The sequence below is a fragment of the Anser brachyrhynchus genome, assembly GCF_964034855.1.
Source record: "Anser brachyrhynchus genome assembly, chromosome: 1".
Lineage (NCBI taxonomy): Eukaryota > Metazoa > Chordata > Aves > Anseriformes > Anatidae > Anser > Anser brachyrhynchus.
In genome coordinates this window covers 61925135-61948463 of record NC_137694.1, presented here as the reverse complement: position 1 = coordinate 61948463, position 23329 = coordinate 61925135, and the positions used below count along the sequence as shown (strand labels likewise).

At 45.5% G+C, this 23329-nt stretch overlaps 2 protein-coding genes across 6 annotated transcripts in view; both read right to left on the bottom strand.

The window, feature by feature from the left end:
• The window catches only part of DGKI (diacylglycerol kinase iota), a 212218-nt gene extending 203113 nt beyond the window's left edge, over nt 1-9105 (bottom strand). For 2 of the 3 annotated variants that reach the window (XM_080582487.1, XM_080582483.1), the window contains exon 1: nt 8920-9105. In XM_080582487.1, the coding sequence (XP_080438613.1) occupies nt 8920-9104 (185 nt within the window). In that variant the 5' untranslated portion in view covers nt 9105. The remainder of the gene's footprint in view (nt 1-8919) is intronic. The other variant, XM_080582486.1, reaches the window with a different exon arrangement.
• Nucleotides 9106-15426: 6321 nt separating this feature from the next.
• CREB3L2 (cAMP responsive element binding protein 3 like 2) overlaps nt 15427-23329 on the bottom strand; it is a 79453-nt gene continuing 71550 nt past the window's right edge. For all 3 annotated transcript variants that reach the window (XM_080582557.1, XM_080582558.1, XM_080582559.1), the window contains 2 exons: nt 23058-23283; nt 15427-22203 (listed from right to left, as the gene is read on the bottom strand). In XM_080582557.1, coding sequence (XP_080438683.1) covers nt 22128-22203; nt 23058-23283 — 302 coding nt within the window. In that variant the 3' untranslated portion in view covers nt 15427-22127. The remainder of the gene's footprint in view (nt 22204-23057; nt 23284-23329) is intronic.

Sequence of the window (23329 nt, the reverse complement as noted above, 5' to 3'; positions counted from 1 at the left end):
TGAAACCATAAATCAGGCTAACATCAGCAATTAATACCCGAGGACCTAGCCTTGCATGCACCTACACATGGCATTTCATTGCCTTCAGAGAACCTGCAGGATGCGGCGCTCCAGTTGGAATGAAACTCGATGTGTTTTCACAACAAAAGGATGTCCTCCTGGGATCATTCACTAATTGGATAAAAGCATAAGAACTACACCATTCCCATCCCTAGAGGAAACTCATTAGCAACCTAATGAAATAAAGTGATGACAGGAAGGTATTTTCTCATCATCTTTTAATGCTAACAGGCTTCAAAGCCATTTCACTTCCTCACCCTCTCCTATGGTGCCCCGAAACCCCACGGCACCTCTCAGAGCATCACAGACAGTCCCCTCTCCTGCATATTACACAGCATCAGGGAGCAGTTTCAGAGCACAGAGGGATTCTAAGTTGTCCAACTCATCATCTTTGATGAATCTGTGCAATTGAAGCTTAATCCCTGCCCCACTTGGAAAATGTTCCCCAGTGGGTCAAGTTTCCCGATGAGTCATACAGCTTAGAAGGCATATAATCTGCCTATTAGGGGTTTCACTGTTTGTTTTTAAGAAAAGTCAAGCTCAGAAACACTAGAAAGAAATTACAAATATAAAACAAGCACTGCATAAGCACAACACTTTTTTCTTTTCTTTTTTTTTTATATAAGTGTTTATATTAAATGAGAATTTCATTTTCTCCTCCTGTAAACAGTGTCAGGTCATACTCCCAGACACTTGTGTATTGTAGATCTAAAGTATGATTGGTTAGGGCTATACATATTAAGCACGTTATTTAGTAATGGAAAGGGAAAAATGAAGAATTTTTAATCCATCTGAAGAAGATAAAGCAAGACAGGGTATTCACCTACCACTTTCACGCTATATGTACCTACATCTCTCATCCCCAGAGAAACAACTCCCTCCAAGTCCCTGAACATTCAAAGAGAGCCCACATCTTTCCACCAGGGGCTCTTACATACCGTCAAACAACCGAAGCCATCAATATTATTCATCTCTGCAATGGATCTATAGCCTAGCTGAGGCTATAGGGCAGCTAGCGGCACCATTCCCTGATCCCAGTGAGTAAACTCATTGCTCACAGCATATGCCTCACTGGCAGCCTGAGAAAGTAACATCCTACAGCTACTCATACCCCATGTTTATCCACAAAGATACGCAGGAGGAGCAATGATGCAGAAAGTTAGTGTATGCCTCAATTAGACACCTCTATTCTCTCTAAATATGTGGCCATTTGTCTACGACAATGGGGATTAGTGTTACGTACTATGGAGGGCCAATGATCTGGAAAACCTTCTAGGAAGAACTGGAAACTGCTACCCCTCAAAGTGCAGACACACCAGATGATGAAAAGCAGTTTCCCATCATGAACTGCAATTTTTGAAGAGAGATAAGCTTTTGAACAGCTGTTAATCAGAAGGGGAGGCTGGCAGTGCCATTCAGAACTGCACTTGAAGGGAAATCCAGGACTGAAAGGTTCAGGACCTCATTACCAAGACCTTTTCTAGAAAGAAAAAAAAAATTTCAATCCACCATGTTTCCTCAAAAACACAGTACAGAAAGGATGGGATAAGTATCAAGCTCAGTCCCAGAGCATAGACAGACCAAGCCCTACACCTACTTACTTTGTCGAGAGTGCTGTAATTGGTGACCACTAGAACAAAAACTCTTCCCCACCACCACCACCCCTTATCTACATTTAAGCAGAGCCATTTTATTATGTTAGTTGGAGGTGCTAGGAAATTCAGGACAATCAGTTAGTGCCCTGTGGCAGCCTCGGGCTAGCACAGCTCTTTAAAAATGAACTGTCCCACTTGCTCCAAGCACAACAATTCAGAGGCAAAACTTGGGAATATCTTGTGTTACCTGCTTAGGAAAGCTTGGGTACCTGCTCAGATCAAATCACAGTATTCATGCACAGATGTCCTCTGCTGCTTCCCCAAATTTCAGGTTTGCTCTGAAAGTTGCAGTTTTGATCCCTCCTCCTCCCTCCCCCTTCTAGAAGGGTGGCTTGCTGTTAGAGCTAGGGCTAAGGACTGGTTCCCAGTTTAGCACACAGACTCCACATGCCATCTTGAATAGGTCACCATCTTCCTTTTTCTCAGCTTTCTCCATCCCTAAGGCTGTAATCTGTAAGTGGTAACATCCACCTAACAAAGACAGTGCAGAATTTGACTATTTGTAAATCCACTTTGAAAAACACCATACAATGGACAAGTAGTAGATTTCTGCTTAAGGTAAGGATCTGACCAACAAACCAGATTTTTCATGTTAAAAAGCAAAGCATTGTTCCTTGACACTATGCTGTCTCCTACTCCATTCACAGTTCTCATCTGCAGACAGGGAGACTTAGGTCTTTTATAATTGAGACACAATTCTAGTGAAATTTAAGGTGGAATACCCCCCTTCTCTTCCTAACCACAGTCGTCCCAAGCCCAGTGTTATCCTCAGAGAGATATTCAGGCACAGTCTGGATAGGGAAGCTGTGCTGTGCAGGATCATGGCCAACCTGTGGCATGTGCCAGCTAGCACACACTAGATGAGGTGGTGTGGGTGCGAGGGCTGCACGTATCTTAATCTTGATGGATGTATTTTTTCTTGAATTCAATTAATAAGCAAAAAGCAGCTTGCACATTTCCAGAGAGGTTAGGGGAAGCCTTTATGAGTTGACTGGATTTCTATCATCTTCCTTGCTGGCAGCATCAGATGGATTGGACATGCATCAGGGATAGCCTTACCAGAAGCTCAGCACAGGAGAACTGAGGGACTGCCACTACATGGGCCCCAGGGCAGCAGCTGTACACACAGGCCAGCACATCTACACTGAGAGAAGCAGGAAAGAGAAATAGAAAGAAAAGTAGTCTAGACTGAAAATGAGAGCTGAAACTGGGGCAGAGAGACCTGGGGGCTTTAGATATGGCTACAGCTCTTTCAGACAGGCCCAAGGCCTTCACCATGAGCAAACACCTGAATATTCATAAATACCTAGTACCTCCACAGAAAGACGCTTAAATACAGGGAGAAAAACTGCACACAGTATACTGGAATTAGTAATATAACAGCAACCCTTCAGCTTATGTTCCTGCACATTTTCACAGAGCAGACAAAAAGAGAAGTCTCAGCCCACACAAAATTATTTACTAGAAAGTACAGGTGATATTCCCACACAAACGCAACCTGGAAAACACACAGCAGAGTCCTCCATGTCCCTGTCCTGTCACACACCTTCCTTCGCCCTAAGGTTATGCACCATGACATCACCTTACCCACACATAGCCAGCAAATACCCAGCACTAGCCCACATGGAGATGCCTATGGACACATACAAGCTTCTCCCAATGTACTCTTACACCTTTTTTCATACACACCATATCCCACACAAGTGCGTAACTGAGTTAACACATCTCCTCCACTTACAAAGGGTTAATAAAAACTTGGGGTTTGGGAGGGTCAGTGGGAGAGAGAAAGGAGCTCCAGCTTTCCACATCCATTTTACTCCCAGGTGAGGCTCTTCATAGTTCTGAAACTAAAAGAAGTGGCCACAACACTGCAAGCCTCCTTTACCCAATTCCTCCCCCCTTCTTTAATATTTGGAGAATCCTTCAGCTGATTGCCAGTGTCTCATGCCCAGGCTGTAAAGCACAGGAGCACAGAAGAGTATTGCATGTAGGCATCACCTCCCCGATATCCCATCTATGTTGCCAAGTTGGCCAAATAAAAATCTGCCAAAAGCCTGGAGAAGCTTCAATCAAATCATTTAATCAGCCCCATGACCAGCCCTGGTGAGATCTGCCTACCTGCTCATTTCTTCCCAAGGAACGGCCAGAACAACACTGCCTTTCCACCTTATCGAACTCACGTGGCAGCTGATTCAGCATTTATTACCTGATAACATTTTCCATCTGCAAGAGTCCCAGGGCAATCTGAGCTTACAGGTCTGTGCCAGTACTACATAACAGCTTTGTCATGCGCTTGTAGAGGCTCCCCATTTCAAATCCCTCAGGTGTTTCTCTGCTTCTGAGCACATACGTAATGCCTCCGCAGCACACATGCAGATTTACTCAGAATTGTCATTCATAACGTGTCTTTTGCAAAGTACTGCTAACTTCATATAAAAAGGGAGAATGGAAGAGGTGTGCTCTAAATTCAAAGAACTAGTCCTGTTACTTTGTGTGACCTACAGACATCGATGGCTAGCCTTGCAGCCATCTCTCTAAGTCAGTAGGGAATTTTAAAGGCAAACTTGTTTTTCCTGTGGTATTAGTCTTTGTTTCTGAACTATCCTAGCCTTTTTCTGCATTTGTTCCAGCACAACACAGGGCTTCCATTTCTTTCCTCAAAGCTTTAGACATGAAAGCCAGTGTTACAAAGGTCCCTTCATGTACCTAAAAGTGAGAAGCGGTGTCCTTTGGGAGAAAACGAAGTGGTGAGGGGTGTTTTGGGTGACAAAGTAAATTGAGTCACTGTTGTGCGAGTGGGTGGTACCAACCCTGTGCAGAGCATACCCGAAACTCTAACAAAAGAACGGCGTAAGCAGATCTTACAAGATTAAGCCAGAGAGCAAGCATTATTTTCTTGACATTTGATAGAGGATAAAAATACGTCCATCATCTTCATGCAGAACAACCTTGCTAATTTATAGAAATAGGACATATCAAGATTCAAGGAAACCTGAATATAAGAAATAAACAAAAATCAAAAGATCAACGGTTTGTGTTGGATGTTTTCGTTTTTACGAATGTCAGTCAGATTTAATTATTTTAAATGCTACACAGTACACTAGTAAATGCTGTCATATTTCATAAAATAATTAAGTCTTAGTAATAGGAGACACCTCTACCATCCTGTCTGTATTTAACATTTGCTGAGAAGCGATGTGAGTCTTATGATTATTATCACATCTGTAAATAAATGAAGCAAAACCCAAGGATGTTTCCTGCGCTTAAGTTTCTATTTTGGTCCAAGGATTCATCTGTAGTCCCAGGTACTCATGTTCTCTGTCTCATCCAAACACATCAGCAGTGACGAGGCCTGTTGAATTGGGGAACTTCCCAGGATTTCTCTGCCACGACTTTTCCCCTGCAAATGCAGGAACAAAACCCACTCTGATTATCATTTTGGCCCCTTTTTGCCAGAACTACCAACCATGTATTGCTGATGGTGCAGGCAGAGAGGTCGGCTTGGTTCTTGGCTTGTTTGCAGACCTACCCACTTAACATGGGAGGGCACTGAGCAGCTTTTCATGGCTGGTTAGAAAAGCACCAGGCGTGGAAACTCAACCCACCCGTTTCAGACAGAGACACCTCTGAGCGGATCTGGGCTCCAACGGACACGGCAAGCTGAGAAAACCACCTCTGGCCACTTCTGTTACTAAAAGTGAAACTCAGTATCTCCATCTCAGGTGAGCCACCGGAGCCAAAAAAGCACACCACCAGCCTGCTGCCTACCAGCATTGGGCCACTCCATGGGTCTCCTAACAGCCCCAGTTTTGGGAAACTAAGTCACAAACGAGCAAGAATCCTGAAGTCTGCTGTGCACAACATCAGGCAGGATTCCTCCGCTTGGTCAAAGTGAAATTACATTTCCCTAGATAAACTGTCCCCTAGTGACAATCAGTTGCCAAACGCCACTTGAGCTCTCACAAGAGGGCCATTAAAACTTCAGACTGACTTTTTTTTTTCTTCCCAAGGCCACTAACCAAGATTCCCTGGATTTCTAGATAATAATTATTAAGAAATTAAAAATCATTTGCATTATTGATGGTTTGAGTTCGTTTTTAGCTTAGGTTTTGTTGTTGTTGCCGTTGTTTGTGTTTTGGACATTTTTAAGTAAAAGCTTAATTTCTCTTTATTTCAAAAATTATTTGGAGGAAATTTCATGTGTACTTTAGCTAAAAGAGACCGTAGAGTTCTTCACAGTACCCTGCAGTGACAAAAATAATGATAAAAATTTAAAGGACAGAAAATTTTGCCTATTGCTCATGTCACAACACCTAGTACACATTCAGCCAGGTCTAGCAACAGGGGAGGTAAATACTATTCCAAGAAGCAGTCAGTCTGCAGAGAGCATTTCTCTTTAGCAGGGATGCTTATTTGATTCATTTTTCCCCCTTCTCTCCATTTGCCAATTTCTTTGCAGTGACTTTGAGTTCTATCAATTTATGAGAAAAACATATTTTTCACTCTGAGCCCATGGTTCAGATTTGTAAGCAGGAAAGCCAAAGAGTCTTTAAGATGCTTAATTCCACATCTGTAGGGTAAAAATTAGCCCTAGACATGGCTGCTTATCTGTTGGCATTCTGAAGTTAGCATGCAGCTCCTACATAGGCTGTCCTCATGTAAGTGGACGAGGATGAAAAGGGCAACCATTTCTCTGAGTTTTCATTCGGGCTGCATGGGGACCAGCTCTGCAAGATGCCCCTCACCAAGGAGGGGACACCCTGGGTTTCCGACCACCTCCCTGCCCCTCAGTGGGACGAGTGGTACCCTCCAGCCATGGGCTGAGGTGCAGCAGCACCGCCGCTCACGGCGTGGTTTATCAGGAAGGGCAGGCACCCCGTCTGCAAATTAAGATCCGCTTAAGTAATGTGTGTTGGCAACACATAGACACACACACAAACAGGCACGCTTTAAAGCCATTAACTCACGCACAAGCACAGATAAGTGGCATATCCCCACTGTGTATGTATACATAATTATATCACATTACTGGGAAGAAAACAGCAAGCAGACATCTATTCTTAAAGGAATTAAGACTGTTAGGTGCAGGAAAAAAGCTTTGGGAGCATGGGATGTAAGGTGGTATGTGATGGCTGGGAACACAGCGAGGTCAATGGGGCTTGGGAGCTCCCTATGCAACGCACCTGTAGTATTTACAGCATTACAGCATAGCAACAAAAATAAGGGAAAAATGGATAATACTTTAAGCCAAATTCAAGTAAATCACGTTTGCATGATAGGGAGTGATAAACGTAGAATTGGTACAGGAAGCATATTTCTTCACCCACTTTTCTCCCCCCCCCCCCCCCCCCCCCCCCCCGTAGCAATACCTTGACCTCTCTTTCAGCCATCTACTTCATTTCTTCAGTTGTCAAAAACAGAATTGTTACATGCATTTGCAGAACTTTAAGCAAGTTCTAATTATATTTTTTGTTGGTGTTTTTTTTTTCTGCTCATATAAATGAAGATATATGGGTGTTTGTCAACGTAACATACATATGAGCTATGAGCTTCTATATGAGCTGTTTGAAAGGCAGCGCAAAGCCTTGAATAACTTCTACTGTACTAGTGGATAAGGGAGTCCAAGTACCAACATAAATAGATTTTTTTTTAAATATAGTCATTTACATTTACAAATGTATTTCAACACCATAATTTACAGAGATAATGGTAGCAATTTGAGGAGGCTGGGGGTTGTGGGGTGTGGAGAGCTCAGCAGAGGTCCTTTATGAAAGTCTTCCATTCTTCTATCTACTCCGATCATTCCCATGGATAAATGAGAGTGCACATATTATTTGTAGAAAACCAGTTCCAATAGAAAAAGTGTGGAAGTCTAAGGATACAAAGAAAATGTACTTTCTTGCACATAGTCTAAGTCAAATGGAATGAGTAATGTGCATCAAGAGGTGCTTAGGAAAAGGCTTCCTTATCTAAACATTCAGGAATTGTCGTACACCTCCCTAGCTGGAGGAGGAGAAAGGCAGGAGGAAGAAGAGAAATAAACCCTGCATTTCTCCTATTAGCATTTATTTAAAACTCTTACAAATATACACCATGCAAAAAACTTCAATACCACCTATAGCTTCAGCACACTTCTAGATAGTCTAGAAAGCAGGGTACTACAGATTTTAATATCTCCCCACCTCTCCTCAGAAGGGGAAGATGTCCAAACTAACGAAATAAAAATGAGAACATACAGCCCGAGTAGAAGCATCTCCAAAAACGTGTGTTACAAACCCCATGCCTTCTCTGCCAAGATGATACCCATTAACAAATCTGCCTTGTTAACCATTACTTCAATAGCCCACCTACGGAATCTGCCTTTACCAGCAATAGGCAACACACTGCTAAGTGGCGTGTGCTAGAAAAACTAGCGGGATAGACGTGCAAAAGTACTGAGAGGTTACTGGTATAATATAATGCCCTCTAGGTGTTCAGTAAGTTTCTCCTTTTCACATCACTCACCTTATGGAGTCCTGGATGAATCACCCCAAACTTTACGCTCACCACCGAGACCATCACCCTTCTGAGGAGGTCTCCCTGCATAGCTGAAGTATTATATAAAACTTCAGCTATGAAGAGTGTTTAATTACATCATTCTTAAGCCCTACCACATGCAGAGACTCAAACCATTACTAAGCTATCTCAGATTCAAGCTGACAGCATGAACACGTTAAAAAAAAAAAAAAGTAACTCCGTGTCAGGGGAGATTCTTCTCTTGCCTACCTAAGCCTAGAAGCACTCTTTCGCTGCAGAGACAAAACAAGGAGCAGCTCTGTGCTTCCTACCCTCTCGGCTAAGAGCGCTCATCCCTAGCACGCTGCAACACCAGTAGCTGATGGCGTGCTGCCTCTGCAGCCAGAATTAGGTAAGACCGAAGAACTTTTTTGCATTAAGCATCTCAGACAGCGATCGCTGGCTGTCGGCAGCTGCTGACCGTTAGCAGACTGCCGGCGGTAGCAGCAGAGCGGCTAAACCCCGCCACCCACTCACCCGTACAGGTGCGTTCCCAGGAGGAAGGAGCCGGTATATTGGTTACCGCGGGCAGGGGATAAAGGCACAGCGGCAAAACCGCAAGACCCTGGTTACGAAAGCAGCGCCCTGCCCGGGCTGTGGCACGCCGCGGGGGGGCTGGTGGCAGCGGGCACGGGGAGCCGGCACCCACCTGTAGGACACCTGCTTCCTGAAGGTGAGGCTCCGCAGCTTCTCCTCCAGCGACTCCTCGCCCGCGCCCAGCCCCGGCTCCTCCGGGACCCCCGCGGCTCCCGCCGCCTCCCCGCCGCCCTCGGCCCCCCGGCAGCCGCCCGCCGCCCCCGGCTCCTCGCCGCCGGCCGCGGCGGGGGGGTTCATTGCGGCGGGGGGCCGCGAAGGACGAGGAGGAGGAGGAGGAGGAGGAGGGGGGGGAGGAGGAGGAGGAGGAGCGGGAGGGGGGGGCGGCCGGGGGGCGGCGGGCGGCGGCTGCAGGCGCTGGGGCGCGGCGGGGGCCGGGGGGGCGCCGCCGCTGCCGGGGCCCCGGGGCGCGCTGCGAGCCGCGGCGGCTGCAAATGGCAGCGCGGGCGCGCAGCATCCATCGGCGGCCGCACCGCAGCGGGGCATTGTGGGAAACTCCCGGCCGCGGCACGCCCCCCCGGGACACGCCCCCGCCGCCGCCCGCCAATCGGAGCGCAGGGAGCCGCCGCCAGGCCACGCCCCGGCACGCCCGGACACGCCCCCGCGGGACGGGGACCGGGACCCCGGCGGCCGGGGGGGGCAATTATTTTAATAGAATGAAAATATTTAATAGAATATTTTATTTAATAGAATAAAAATGTTTTATTTCATTTTATTTTATTCCATTTTATTTTATTTTATTCCATTTTATTTTATTTTTATTTTTATTTCTTTTTCTTTTTTCTTTTTTTTCCTTTTTCTTTTTCTTTTTCTTTTTTTTCCTTTTTCTTTTTTTTCTTTTTCTTTTTTATTTTTCTTTTTTTAAAATTTTTCTTCATTTTATTTTTCTTTCTTTATTTTTTTTTGTTTTATGGGAATCTGCCATTACATGCTCGCAGCCCAAACAGCCAGCCCCACAGAGCTGTCTTCCATCACAAACCTCACAGTGTCTCATAGTAAAATGACTCGTCCTCCCACCAAGTTAGCCCCCTTACCCTATGGGGGGAATGAAGGAAAACTTTGGAGGTGGGTACTGTTTAAGCACATGAGCTAGCAGTGAGAATGAGACTAAAAAGAATGGAAAAGGTCAAGCTCTGGGGCTATATGAACGTTATAGCACAAATTATGCTCTACAAGTGCTTTATCTTCTGCATCCAAAACCTGTCCAAGGCAAAGTGATGGAAAGCTGTAAGAAAAAATAAATAAATAAATAAATAAAAGAGGAGAAACCTGAACATCACCACTCTCCTGAGAAGGCAAGCCCTACAGGAACAGATTTCATGCATTTTCATGAATTTCCATTTCCCTCCCTCTTTGCGATACCTTTGCACCAGCACAGGCAGTGACAAAGCCCAAAGGCACACAGGCAAGCAGCATTTACATGCTGCCGTAGGCACCAGAGTTGCACCAGATGTTGCAATACCTTGGGTGTAAGTGAGCCAGCCTTAAGCCATTCAATTGGCTCTTTAAACCTGAGCTTTGCTCCTCCTCCAAGCCTATTTAAAGTTTCAGCTTATCCGTACTTAGCACACATCATGTGTACATCGCTTGCCTCGACTTCAGTAATGACAGGCTCCCCGAAAAAAAACAATGTTTTCCCATCCCCTGTTGGCAGGAAAGAAGGGTGATGAAAAGTATCTCTCTTTGCTACAGTTCGAGCATTTTAAAAGTTTAGCCAACCTTCAAAATGATATTCCATCCATATGCATGGATGATCTATGTGCACATGCTTCCTCCAATCTGTACATAAATTTCCTCCTGCAAACATCAGACTACTTTTAGTTACTAATGAAGCACATGGAAGAAAGCACAATAAAACAATGTAAAACATGGCTTCATAGAAGCAAAACTAAAGCTGTTGTGCAGAGCTGTTAAATAAAGGTCCGGATCCTGCTCTCAGCTGCAGGCAGAGAGATCTGCAGGCCAGCAGGAACTCTGCAGGCCAGCAGGAGCTCTGCTGGAAGCATCCCTGCCTTTTCCATGGGACCTCAGAAAGCCTCCAGACGAACTTGCAGGGAAGCTAGCAGCCAGTATTGCTAGTGAAAGCATCCACTTTGAGAGCACGTGGCCACTCTTTTCACAGAAAGAAGCTACAACCTTTTGGGATGGAACCACCAGAGATGTTTGGACCTATCCTGAAATCCAGCTTCAGGGACATGGAGCATTGCCGTAAGCCCTGCTCGAGTCATTTAAAGTGCCTTTGAGCCTTTGGTGTTGTTGAGAACCGTATGTGCTGTTGCTCTGGAAAGATGCCAGTGGCATGTGCAAAAACACTTTGGTTCCACACGAGTTTTGCACTTGGAGAGCAGAACAGCGTGCACCATCCACAGCCCTGCTCCTTTCAGCCCCTGGTCCATGGCAGAGCAGCTCCGTGGGCTGTGCCCCTGCAAACTGCTCCAGCTGTCCCTGAGCACTGGTGCAAAGCCCAGGAGCAAACAAGAGTTTCCTAACCCTCCCTTTGGCTAAAATCCAGGCCAGCGAGCCACGTGCTCCTTCCCCAGCAGGAACCATATCGTGGCTCCTGCTTGTCGGCAGCAATGTTGCCCACCGTGCGCTGGGATTACCTGCTTTAACTCCAGCTGCCGCGATTTGCATGACTCATTTGCAACGTGAAGTGCTAAAGCAACTTCCTATACCTTTCGCTGAATGTGAGCAATTGTGAGCGAACCCGAGGCTGGGGAAGGAAAGCCCTGCTCACACAGCCGCACCTGCGGCACAGCTGGCAACCCCGGTGCTTTTAGACAGGCAACAACGGCAGGAACTTCCTCGGGTTCGCTCACAGACGTGCCTGCAGACCTACTGCTGTACCGGGGGGCGAATGAGGAGCACAGAGAGAGATTTCCAGCAGGTTTTGCCAATATCTGGGAGCGCTGTGCTGGCAAAAGCCTGGATTCCCACAGCAGGTGTCTTCTTCCTCAAGCTGGCTCAGTGGCGGGGCCCCCTGCTCGTCGGGGGAGCTGGCGAGCTTTGGTGGGTGACAGGCACTTCTCCTGGAGGGACCTTACAGCAGGTGGATGGGGGAATGGAGCAGGAAATGCTGAGGGAGGAGGGAATTCAGCCTTTTGGAGTCAAGCCAGGAGGAGGAGGTTTATTCCGTCACTCACGTGCCTGCTAAAGCCCGTCCTGAACACTCCAGTGTGCACAGGCTGCTAAGTTGTATGCAATGGGAGGGACTGAAAATCTGGTAAATAGGTGAAAATATGAAAAAGAAATGGGAGTAGGGAAGAAAGGGATGAGATAAACTTACATGGTTGGTGTGCCAGGCTGGCCAGGGAGAAGTGAGTCTACTAGGAATGTCCATACTCCTTAGGGCCATACCAAATTCACCCTCAAGGTAACACAGATAACAACCCTTCACTTGAATCAGCAGGTCAGCACTTGAATTTCAGGCACTGCTTATCCCGCAGGGACTGACGGTGGCTGAGGTGACACGTGGAGATCTGCCCTCACCTACGCAGCTTCTCTGCTGAGCAGAGCAACCTCACCGCGCAGCTTGCCAGTGCTCGCTCTGGTCAGTTATCTGGTGAGCTTTGGCCTTTTGCTACTTTTTTTTTTTTTTTAAAAACGAATTTTCAGCTATTTTGTAGCATTGCTGCTCCCCTTCCTGCACGCAGGCTGCCACAGCTAGAAGTAGGCCCTGGCTCCTGTTGCTGAGGTGCTCCGTGGCGGTGACAAGGGCCTGATCCTGGCTTGGAAGCGCCTCGGTGCTGCACCTCACAACCTCCACAGTCCAAGCCCAGGAATTCACCAAAAGGGTTTAAAATGGAGGTAACCAGCACCCCAGCACCACTTTGACCAAAGGAAGTGAGACAACCCAGCAGACATGGGCTTGCTCTACAGTGACTGGTTTTTTGTCAGTTGTGTCACAGCAAAGATAAAGGCCAGACCATGCATCTTCCTCCTTACTGGAGATAATCAGAGAAGATCATTTTATAGCAACATTTACAACTCTTGCAAACACAACTTAAGATTAACTCAGTTACAAAAAGTTAAACAAGTCATTCCTTACAACATGGCTCCTGTGTGGAGTGCTTGAAGCCCTTGTGAGACAGCACCAAGAAAATGAGAAATCAAGTCATTTGCTTCAACTTTTTGAAGCACAAATCAGAGGGAGACAAGGCACACAAGCATTATGCGTTCTATTTGAATCAAAATATGATCTTGTTTTTAATTACTAGCTCCACTAGATCTCCTTTCTTTGGTTTATCTTTATGGAGAGGAGAGAGCCACCACTAGCCCCGTTTCACAGACCACGAAACTGAAGCCCAGAGAAGAGTCAGCCAAGTTCCCCGCACACCATGGGCAGGGCTAGTTCCAGGATCTCATTTCCTCAGTCCCTGCCCTTGCTCTCTGCATGACTACCGCAGAATAATTTTCTTTATGGCAAAGGTGTAGGCTTTTTCTCACTGCTTCTAAATTCCTGTCTAATGGGGTCCATTTTTCTAAAAAGCCCAAAGCAAACAAACAAGGGAAGAGAGCACTGCTAATGGATCCACCACAAAATATCTGCCGGGTTGATGAAGTCCGTGTGATTATAAAATAGGCATGAGGCTTGTACAAGAGCAAAGGATGGAGATTCACTGCCCAAACCATGCTGGGATAGGCATGTGCAAGCTGCATTGCATCCTTCCTCCTGCCTTGCAGAGGGAATGAGCCTGAGGAAGAGTGTCAGTGCCCTGAATCCAAGCAGAAGCAGGCTTTCCAAGGAACAGCATGTACCGAGGGGTGAGAGGTAGCGAGCACGACAGCTTATCACCCAGCATTGCTCCACTGGATGCGTGGGTTTCTTTTTTAATCACAGTCTCCCTGCAGCTTCGCCCGCTGTATGATGCTGTAAGGGCGATGCTGAGACCTGACGAGGTTTCTCACCAGTCGTTAATCACCCGTTGGTATTTGGTATTCTCGGAGGAATTGAGCTCAGATAAAACAAAGCTGAGGGTAACTTCCACGAGCAGTCACGGTCTAATGATTTCCCTGTAAAAATGTTTTGCGAGGCTCGATGCTGCTAACAAGTGCTCTGGATCGATAGCTCTGGCCAGTGGAATCGTCTGCTCAGAAAGCAAGGGGCATCCAGCAACAGAAAGGCAGCAGCTGCAGCGATCTCTGAAACGATGAGAGCAGAGAAAAGGAGCGGGATGCAGATCTTCAGGGACAAAGCAAAACCCTTCTCTCCCCACCTCCTTCATGAAGGAACCAGGCTCCACCTCAGAGACCGTCCTCGTAAAGCGCTGCACAAAGACGGCGTGTGAGATGGGGCAGACCAAAAGGACAGGACAGACAAAACGATGCCTCTCACTCCCATTTCCTTCTCTTCTGATATTAGGTGGTGGTGCACAGCAAAGGCAGTCCTTGGGTTAAAGCACCGGTGTACGGACCAGGAGAGAAGAGCTATTTTTTGCTTCACTGCAGATTTCTTGTGCTACCTTAACCTCTCTGGCCCCAAATCAAAGCATTTCTGAAAATCTGCATCAGCCACAAACTCAGCGCAGGCCCAAGTGTTCCCGTGTTCATGGTACACTGCCTTCCACAGCCTCTAAACAAGCTGCTTTAAGAGGCTCAAAGAGGAGGCACCAAACCCATTTGTCATGTTCCCATGGTCAGTTCAGCAAGATTGGAACTGTTATTTCCATCACTGGCATTTTCTGCAGAGGACGAGCTCTTTGTTGCCATTTTAGAGATGCATGGTACTGGTACACGTGGTCCCTTTCCTGGTAGAAAACTGGCAGAGTACAGATGACTACACCATTTGTGAAAGCAGCTCTGCAAATGGTGATAGTCACATCTGCACTAGGCCACCCACTGCCAAGTTCCCCGGAGGGCCAGCACAGCCAGAGAGTCCCCAGCCTGAATGACACGCTGGGGTTTCTTTTTCCATGTCTACTCGGAGTAGCAAGGGTCAATGCCATCCTCTGGCTGGATGCCCCTTCTGGACCACTCATGTGGGCGAAATGGCAGCTTTCTGAAGAGCTAAGAAAGCTCCTGAGCTATCTTGGGGACCTAGCAGAGGACCCAACACCTAACAGCAAAAGCTGAAAGAGCTCTTTAGGAGTTCACATCAATTTCCGCAATGAGGTACCCAGTATGAAGTCAGTGAAGGAACGGCCTTACCTTCCAGAGAGCCATTCGGCCAAGAGAAATTAAGCCTTAGCATGCTCTAGCAGACCGGTATCACCAGGCTGAAGCCCCCTTGAGCATCAACCTGCCCGGATCCCACTTCTATAGAGAGAGAAGTTACTATTGATGTGGCTGCATAGCATAGCTGCACTCAAATGCCGTGTTAATTAAATGCCATCATGCCTAACTTCCACCCATTGCTGACAGACATCATTCTCCAGTAATTTCGGAAAAGAAAGGGGCATCCAGCTTCAGCAGAAACCCCACTGCTGCTTTTGCCCTTCTCTGTGTAGCAACGTGCCACATTACCGGGCTTCTGGATGGCTGCACCGCGCTCGGCACCGCGCTTGGGAAAGCCAGGAGGCCGGAGCTTTTCCAGCCAGCAGGAAAGCAAACAGGTGATACTTGCTTTTTCTACAGAAAATATTTATTTGCAAGAAATGAAAAGCATAACATACTTAACTACATACATGTTCAGGCTACAAAAGCAGGTAGTCTGTTCTCTTGTAGAACTAAGCCAACAATTTAAAAGGAAAAAAAAAAACCAGCAATTTCTTTACACCCAATGGACATGTTTGCAGTGTGAAAAATCAGGTGGGCACACATCCAGATGACAGCGCTTGTACAAAAATAGAGAGGCCACTGAGCACACATACACAGAGTTAAACAGGCTGTTGGAAAAGAACAGGGATATCTGCAGTCAGAAGAGGCTCCAATGCAGTTTACCAAGGATTTTGGGTGGTGGGTGTGCTTTTGTGTTACTATCACTGTCTTTTTTATCTGAAATAGATTTAAGTTGTTTGTACAAACCCATACTGTGTTCACATGTACAGAGGGAAAGGGAAAGATCAGCTGAAACTTTTTAGGGGTGTTACACGCAGAATGACTCAGAGTCACAAGGTATTGTTTTTTATGGCCCTAGGCAATGGTTTTGGCCTGTATTTCTCTTCAAGAGGGTAATATCAGGTAATTTGCCCCATGGAAGGCGCAGCAAAAACTCAGTGGAGCTGCAATGTACTCACACCACAGACACACCAGCTCCAGAGATCAACTCTCCCTCTTCCCTGAACCTCTGGTCTCCCAGGGCCATTTTTAAGGCTAACTTACAGCTTTGAGAAGAAAGCATTCGAAAGCAGCGTTCTGCACAACAAAAATGACACCCAAAGACTAGATACAATTTTTTTTTTTTGCACCAAGCCAGAGCTGTCCTACAGACGGGCCAGTCTGTGCACACACACAAAAGGGCAGCGCAACAACTTTCAGCTGACATTTGCTAACAAGGCAGACATCAGACAGCAACGCACAGATGGATTTACGAGTGCTTGTTGGTGAGGAATGTGAGCCGGTCTCAGTCTTGGAAAGAAACACCAGGGCTTTCTGTTGCACCAAGTGGAATGTGCCCACGGCATTCAGGTAAACACCTTCATTTAGGGACACTTACTGCATTAGGAAACAACTCTGCATTTGTGTGTTTTTTTGGTTTTTGTTTTTTTTAACTGCTTACCATGCACACATGCACAGATACAAGCACTCACACTCATCCCTACTGACAGTGCAAACAAAGAAAGCAAGATGCTATTACTTCAACACCAATGAATTCAAATCTGATGGGGCAAAGTCAGGCATAAACGGAGTTCTATTAAAAAAAATCGACCACTGCCTCTGCTTCCCCTTCTACCTCCTCCACTCCCTTAATTACGGGCTGCTGAAGTGCAGAAAGATTTTTACCTGCAGGTTGGAAGGGAAAATGGCATGCAATACAAAGGTCAGATAAGCATTCATTTTACCTAAAAAGGACTGCACAGTGTTGAAGAGCAAGGGGAGAAGTAAAGATAAAAGAAGGGGGGAACTAATGTAAAAGACTATCATTGCTGCTCTAAGGAATTAAGAACTAGGAAGTTTCCCTGGGATGTCAGGAGTCCTTTCATCTGCCATTTCTTTCATCTTTTCTGCAAGACAAGTTTACAAATCCAGCTTTCCCATGCTTCAGTCTCACCTATATGGTTTCATCTCTTGTGGAAAAGTATGGAGATGGGCTTTAGAGCAGAGTAGGGACTTCTGGTAACAGCCTAAAATAATATACCAACTCCATTTCAGCATCACAAATGAGTTTTCTGAGACGCACTCTTTTCTACATAGAAAGTCAATTCAGGAGTATACGCTGGAAAAGCAGAAAAGGCCTTACACAATAATTGCAAAAACAAATGGCAATCCCCCTCTCAGCCCCGGAGTCTCCAGTGGATGCTGATCCCCTAAGCAATGCCGTACTGACGGGGATCACAGCCTCAATACAGCCTTGAATGCCCACTGTTGTTTTATCAGCTGTAAGAAAGCTACAATATCCTGGCCCATTGACTGAATCCTTACCCCTCGTTTATAAAGACCTTAACATTAAAATCAGTTCTCACACCTTTGCAGCCCCTAGAGTTGTTTAATCCTTAACACTGCAGCACAAAGCAGCCACATCACAGCACTAGGCTACTTATATAGGCTACTATAACTTTTGTAGTTACAAAGTACTGACCTACCATTTCACCTTCAGAATACAAAATGTTCCCTATCTAATTAATGAATTGAGAAAGAAATATTTTAGTCACTAAAAGTATAAAAATACTCCGTATACTTCTGTTCTTAGCTGCATAGGCTTTGTACAACGGCCTCTTGGCATTAGCTAGAATCTAGAGCCCAAATACTCAGTGGAAATCCCTCCCAACATAGCAATTAGTATCATTCATTTACTTGACCCACATTCTAAATTCGTCTAGACAGAATTCACCGCTGATAGTTTGGGGGGATGGGGTGGTGTGAGGTGGGGATTCTTAGCTGGGGAAAAAAAAAAAAGAAGGCAAATTTGGGGATTCTACATTAAAGAAATCAAGAATAAGCTTGTATTGAGATATGCTGTTATACAGAGCAATATCGAAGAGGTCCCCTGCCAGTATGGACCTGCAGCCTCTGAAAGTGGTAAGTGAGAAGCATGCTGCGCTGCATCAGCTGGGATCTGTCTGAAGAACCTCAGCCTAATCCATTACTAGTCTCTGTTGCTGGAAAACATTGAATGGTATGGATGAAATAGGAGAAATGCAGCAAAGAACTATAAATAGCTTGGCAAAAAAAAGAGCAAAAAACAAACAAAAAACAAAACACCAACACCAACATTATCTACACACTGGTAACAAGGTTAGAACTGTCACATGCCCTGTGCTTGACACTTCTTAAATATATATGTATAAAAAATAATGCCCTACATTCCTTTGTAGCTTATCTCCCTAGAAGCAAAGACCTGACAGATCTAGACATGCTTTAAAGCTATGGGCCAAAAGCTAAGATTACTTGTGTGAAATCACACTGCCAAGCTGCATAGAGTTACAGCTAAAGACTCTGAGGATCACTTAAGTCCTCTAGTGGAAGTGGAAATTGGGCAGCACACGAGGCCGCTGCCTGCCCTGTCCACAGATGCACATCATTGTACAGCACCAAGCCACCGGCCGCTGCAAAAGGCATACTGGCAGAAGGCGAAGACCTCACATAATATGGCTGAGCTAATGATAAGCACTTACACCAGCATGCTCCCCAAATGCCCCTCACTGCTCCTCCCCATGCCCTTCATGTTCAGCTCCCTCTCTGCACAGCCTGTGGCGCACCCGCACGGACTCTTGGATCTCCACAGGAGCACCGAGGCCAGTGGGGCAACTGCACGTGTCCTGCATCCCCTGTCCCCTGCTGGGGCATGGGCATCGTTACTCCGGAGACAGCGGGTCCTCATCACGTAACAGCCTATAGATGGGTGATGGCGGGAGATACTTTGGCCCCTACTACCTCCAAGAGAAACCTGCTCTATTAAGACCCCTGAAGAAAAAATGATCACGAACATACCAAAGTCAAGCAAAGGATTTCCTTATTCTAAAGAAGTAATATTCATGATAATAAATCCACAAATAATGTGTGTGCTAGCTTAAGAGATTCCCAAGAGTACCTAAAAATCATTTAAAGGATGGGATGAGTTAAGATTATAGAAGTAGATTATTAAACAGTTACAAGAAAATTGGTACTGCCATACTGGTTTGGATGAATTAGTTCAGTGGCCTGACCCAAATCGTGGCCAATTTAAAATGCTTCAGATGAAAATTCGACTATCTCCCAATCAGATTTAAACTGATAGGTCCAAATTAAGCAAACACGAATGCAAAGCTCCACTGGTGACTACTGCAGTAGCTTTCAGAGAAGGAGGTGTTATTTGGGTATTGCAAAACTGTCTCTCCTTGAAGTATTGGGAAATAATTCAATTTTAAGACAGTGAAGTCAGCGGTATCTGCAATGAAAGGCGATCATTTAACTGGCAGTGGGCATGAGCTCACGCAGCTTGGCCTCCTCTTTATGCACAGTGCAAACTGCAGCACAATTAACAGCAGTGTTGTGCTTGACAGCTTGGTGCTTCTTTTGCAGAAGACTTAAGCATTCAGTTTCACTCAGACAAACCATGGGTGCTCTGAAAAAAAGATAAAATAAAAAGACCATTTAAGGGATTTTCTAAGCTGTGACCTTGCCCACTTACATGGGCCAGCCGTATTATAGTGGAAGGGTCAGTCCTGGCTTTCTCCTGTCACTTTGCTGACCTCATGTGGCTAAACTATGCAGCCATCCCTTGTGTCACCTTCAGTGGCACCCACCAGTGTCCATTATTTATGTGAAGCCATTGCTCCAAAAAAACATCCAAACGTCATTGGTGGATACTGGAATGATACAGAGGACCCAACAGGATCACTGTGAAGAGAAAGAAGCTTCATGGAGGACACTGAGTCACAATGAGAGGGGAACTCTTGCAAAATAGACTACAGTGGCATTGTTCTCTCATTTCCACCAAAGGTAAAATAATAAAAAGGCACTTGCATAGATGAATAGGGCATAAACTAGAAAGCACGTCTGCACACCAAAACTCACTATTAGCTCACGGAGTCTGGCACACATTTCACTTTCGCTAATGTGAAACACCTTTTTAAAACGGCACAGTGGGGGTTGATCCCACTGTAGTCCACCAGATTCTTTCCATTCCCTTCACTGAGCTTTGAGTCAGGCCTACAGGCAGGCAGCAAATGGGATATCAAAGGAATAAAGTCTAAAGAGAATGAAGAACAAGGAAGGAGCAGGTATGGCAGCTGCTGTAATAAAATACAAATCCAATATTTTACAAAATAGAATACTTGCAGGAAATATCTACTGTACATGGTAAAAAATTACTTGTAAGGCTATGTTAGTTTTTCCCTTATTTATCACAAGAAAAAAAAAGGAGCTACAGTATTTTTGTTGTTGTTGTTTTTCTTTTTTCTCTTTTTTTTTTTTTTAATTGACTTCTGGTAAACCATAAAGTAGCTATGCTAGCCTGCTGAATTAGGATTTCCCCATTAAATCCATCCTCAATGGAGTCTGAGTGCCCTTCTGAGCAATCAGATAAAACCCAGCCCAAATCCTGGGCTAGATTTGGCTGTGCCATTCCAAGGATAAATTCCAAGAAGCACAGCTCAGACAAAGGCATGAGCAGGGTACCAAAAGAAGGACAAACCTTAAAGGCAACAGCTATGTGGGACAACAAGGAAACACAGTGAAGAAAGAAGTGTACTGGACCAGGATCAAATTTGAATACGGCTCTTGGCTTTTCCACTAGACTTGGGCCAGTCGCTTCACCTCCCCATGCGCCTTTCTCAACCCTCTTTTGCCTTGTCTGCTGCCTGCATAATAAACTCTTCAGGTCAGGGACTGTCTTGCCACACAGTCACCTCCAGGCCTGAGCTGTACACATCTTTTTGGTTAAGCGGTTGGTCTAAGATCACATCTGGAAAAGGGCATAAGAAGAGGAGACCCATGACATTATTCTAGGGTGATTCAAATTGGAGGTGGGGGGAGGAGGGGGAATGGGTGTTCAGTGATATTTGTATGTCTTTATGTCCAATTTCAGAGCTTGCCCAGACCACATGCAGGGTTAGGGAAGGTTAATTCGCTTCATTGTGACTGCTTGAACAAAATCTTGCAAAGCTAATAAATACTATTTACAACAGTAACAGGAAGATGGCAAGAAAAAGAAAACACAGGACAATCTGAGACCTGGTCTACATGAGAAATTCCATCAATGCATCTAGAAGCCAATAAATAAAATCCATATGGTGCTCTCAGGAGGCACTTCTGGTTTAAGCCTTATATTGATTAAGTTTGTTGGGAAGGAACTGATCCAAACTAAACAGGTTAGCCTTAAGCAGACTAAAGGACATCCACCCAAAACATTGCATGAAGTTAACAAAACCTGCTTTCTAAATAGATTTAGTTAAACTAGTCTAATTCTCCCACACAAGCAAAGTGTGACAAGACAATGACTGATCTTTGCTTGAATTCCACATCGGTGGAAGCAGTAGAGATGCCTACCAGGACTGCTTCCAACCCAAAGAAAAAGCTACTCCACTAAATGACAAAGGGGTTGGTGGGGAGAAGAGTGAAAGATGTAAGGGAGGACAATTCAGCACCATCATTGCCCACCCCTCTCCTGCCTGTGCTGTTCACAAAACAGAACTGGGGTCCGTTCTTGTGCCTTCAGAGCAGATGAAGCACATGCTTCTCAATCTTCCCCAAAAGGCCCAAATGCTACAGACCAATAGGCATGGAGCTGTGGCTAGATTCTGAGCAGCATCGTGCCGCCTCTCCTGTTTCTCTCAATTACCTTCTCCCAAGGATCCCATCACCCACATGCTCCCATCGGTTTTGCATATTCCACTCTTTTACCAAATGTCTTTGTGCACAGATGATGATGTGTACATGCAAGCACAGACACACATACACAAATCAATCATCAGCACACTGCTGGTATCTTCTGCGATCATAATTCAATCCTGCCCTTGCAATATCAGACAGGAAAGAAATAAAAGCAAAGAGGGATTGTGTGTGAAGTAAGGAAAGGAGTTACAAGACGAGATCCCATCTGCAGTCACAGCCTCACCAGTCAATGCAGAATTTGGTGAACTCCCTCTCTTTTGTGCTTTGGTTCACTGAGGATGACAAGTCAGGGGGACTTTGGTTGAAAATATGTGGGAAAGAGGGAAGTCAAGAAAAAAGGCCTTTTTATTTTTAAGAGGTGGCATTGACTCTTCTATCTATTTCAATTATCTTCAGTGTTTCATTTCCTTCTATTTCAGAGTTGACTCTGTAGGAAAAAACAAAACAAAACAAAACAACAACAAAGGTTAACACTAAGAGTTAGTCATTTTTAAAAGCACATATCCTGCTCAAATTGGCTAATGCTAAAAAGGCACTCGGTATTTATCAGGTACCCGTCAGTTGGAGTATGGTAACACATTGAATTAGTCATCTCTTTGGCCCTGGGTATAACTTTGACACAAATGCTCAGAAGGCATGCTTGGTGTGATATGGCTCAACCTAAGCCTCTGAAAAGCATACTTCTAAACACAACCCACCTCCACCATTTGGTGTGCTTACTACTGCTTGTTAGCAGAGACTAAGAGCTGAGCCAACAGGACAGTGGTGGGACAAGCAAAGGTAGAGTGGAAGGAAAACTGCACCCACATATTTAAACCAGTGAATCTGTCTTTTTGCAGAGGCCCCAAACACACATTCATGCTAGAAAAAAAAAAAAGGAACTCCATGCTAAGAAGTTCAGATAATAGATTTGTCTTTTAAGTCTGAATCCTGCAAACTTTCTGCAGCATGCATTAGTAAGATCACTGCTGTGAGAAGCTCCAGCTCTTCGCACCCTAACCTCAGCAAAGCCCAGTGAGTCACAGCCTCACACTTCCACCCAACTGGTAAAAGCTTATTCCTTTAGGAGACACGCAACTAAGTGCTTAAAGAAGCGGAGTAGGCATAACTAACAAGCCTACAAGGGCTAAGTTTCTGGTAGAAGCAATGAGCTTGGCAGCTTTGTTGCTAAAATATTGTTGCAATCACTTCTCCAAACAAGAGTAGCAATACCTTTGCCTATAAGCTCTCCAGACAGAGAGTCCAAACTCTTATTTCACAAGAAGCCCATCCAGCACTCACCTGTGCTGCTGCAGGCCCAGCAGCACTGATTTCTCTAGCCTCGTCTCGTTGGCTATTGTGAACTCCATGATATCATCCCGCTGCATCCCCGGCACAGCTTCCAGAGCTAGCGCCGTGTACTTGGAGCTGTCTGCGTGCCTGTCGTTTCGATCTGCAAAGGAGATCGGGCTTGACGACTCCTCCAGCTGGTGAGGCTCTTCATATATTAGCAGACTCCTTGATCTCACTGCATATAGACAGAAGGGAAAGGAGAGATGAGAAGGAGGCAGGTC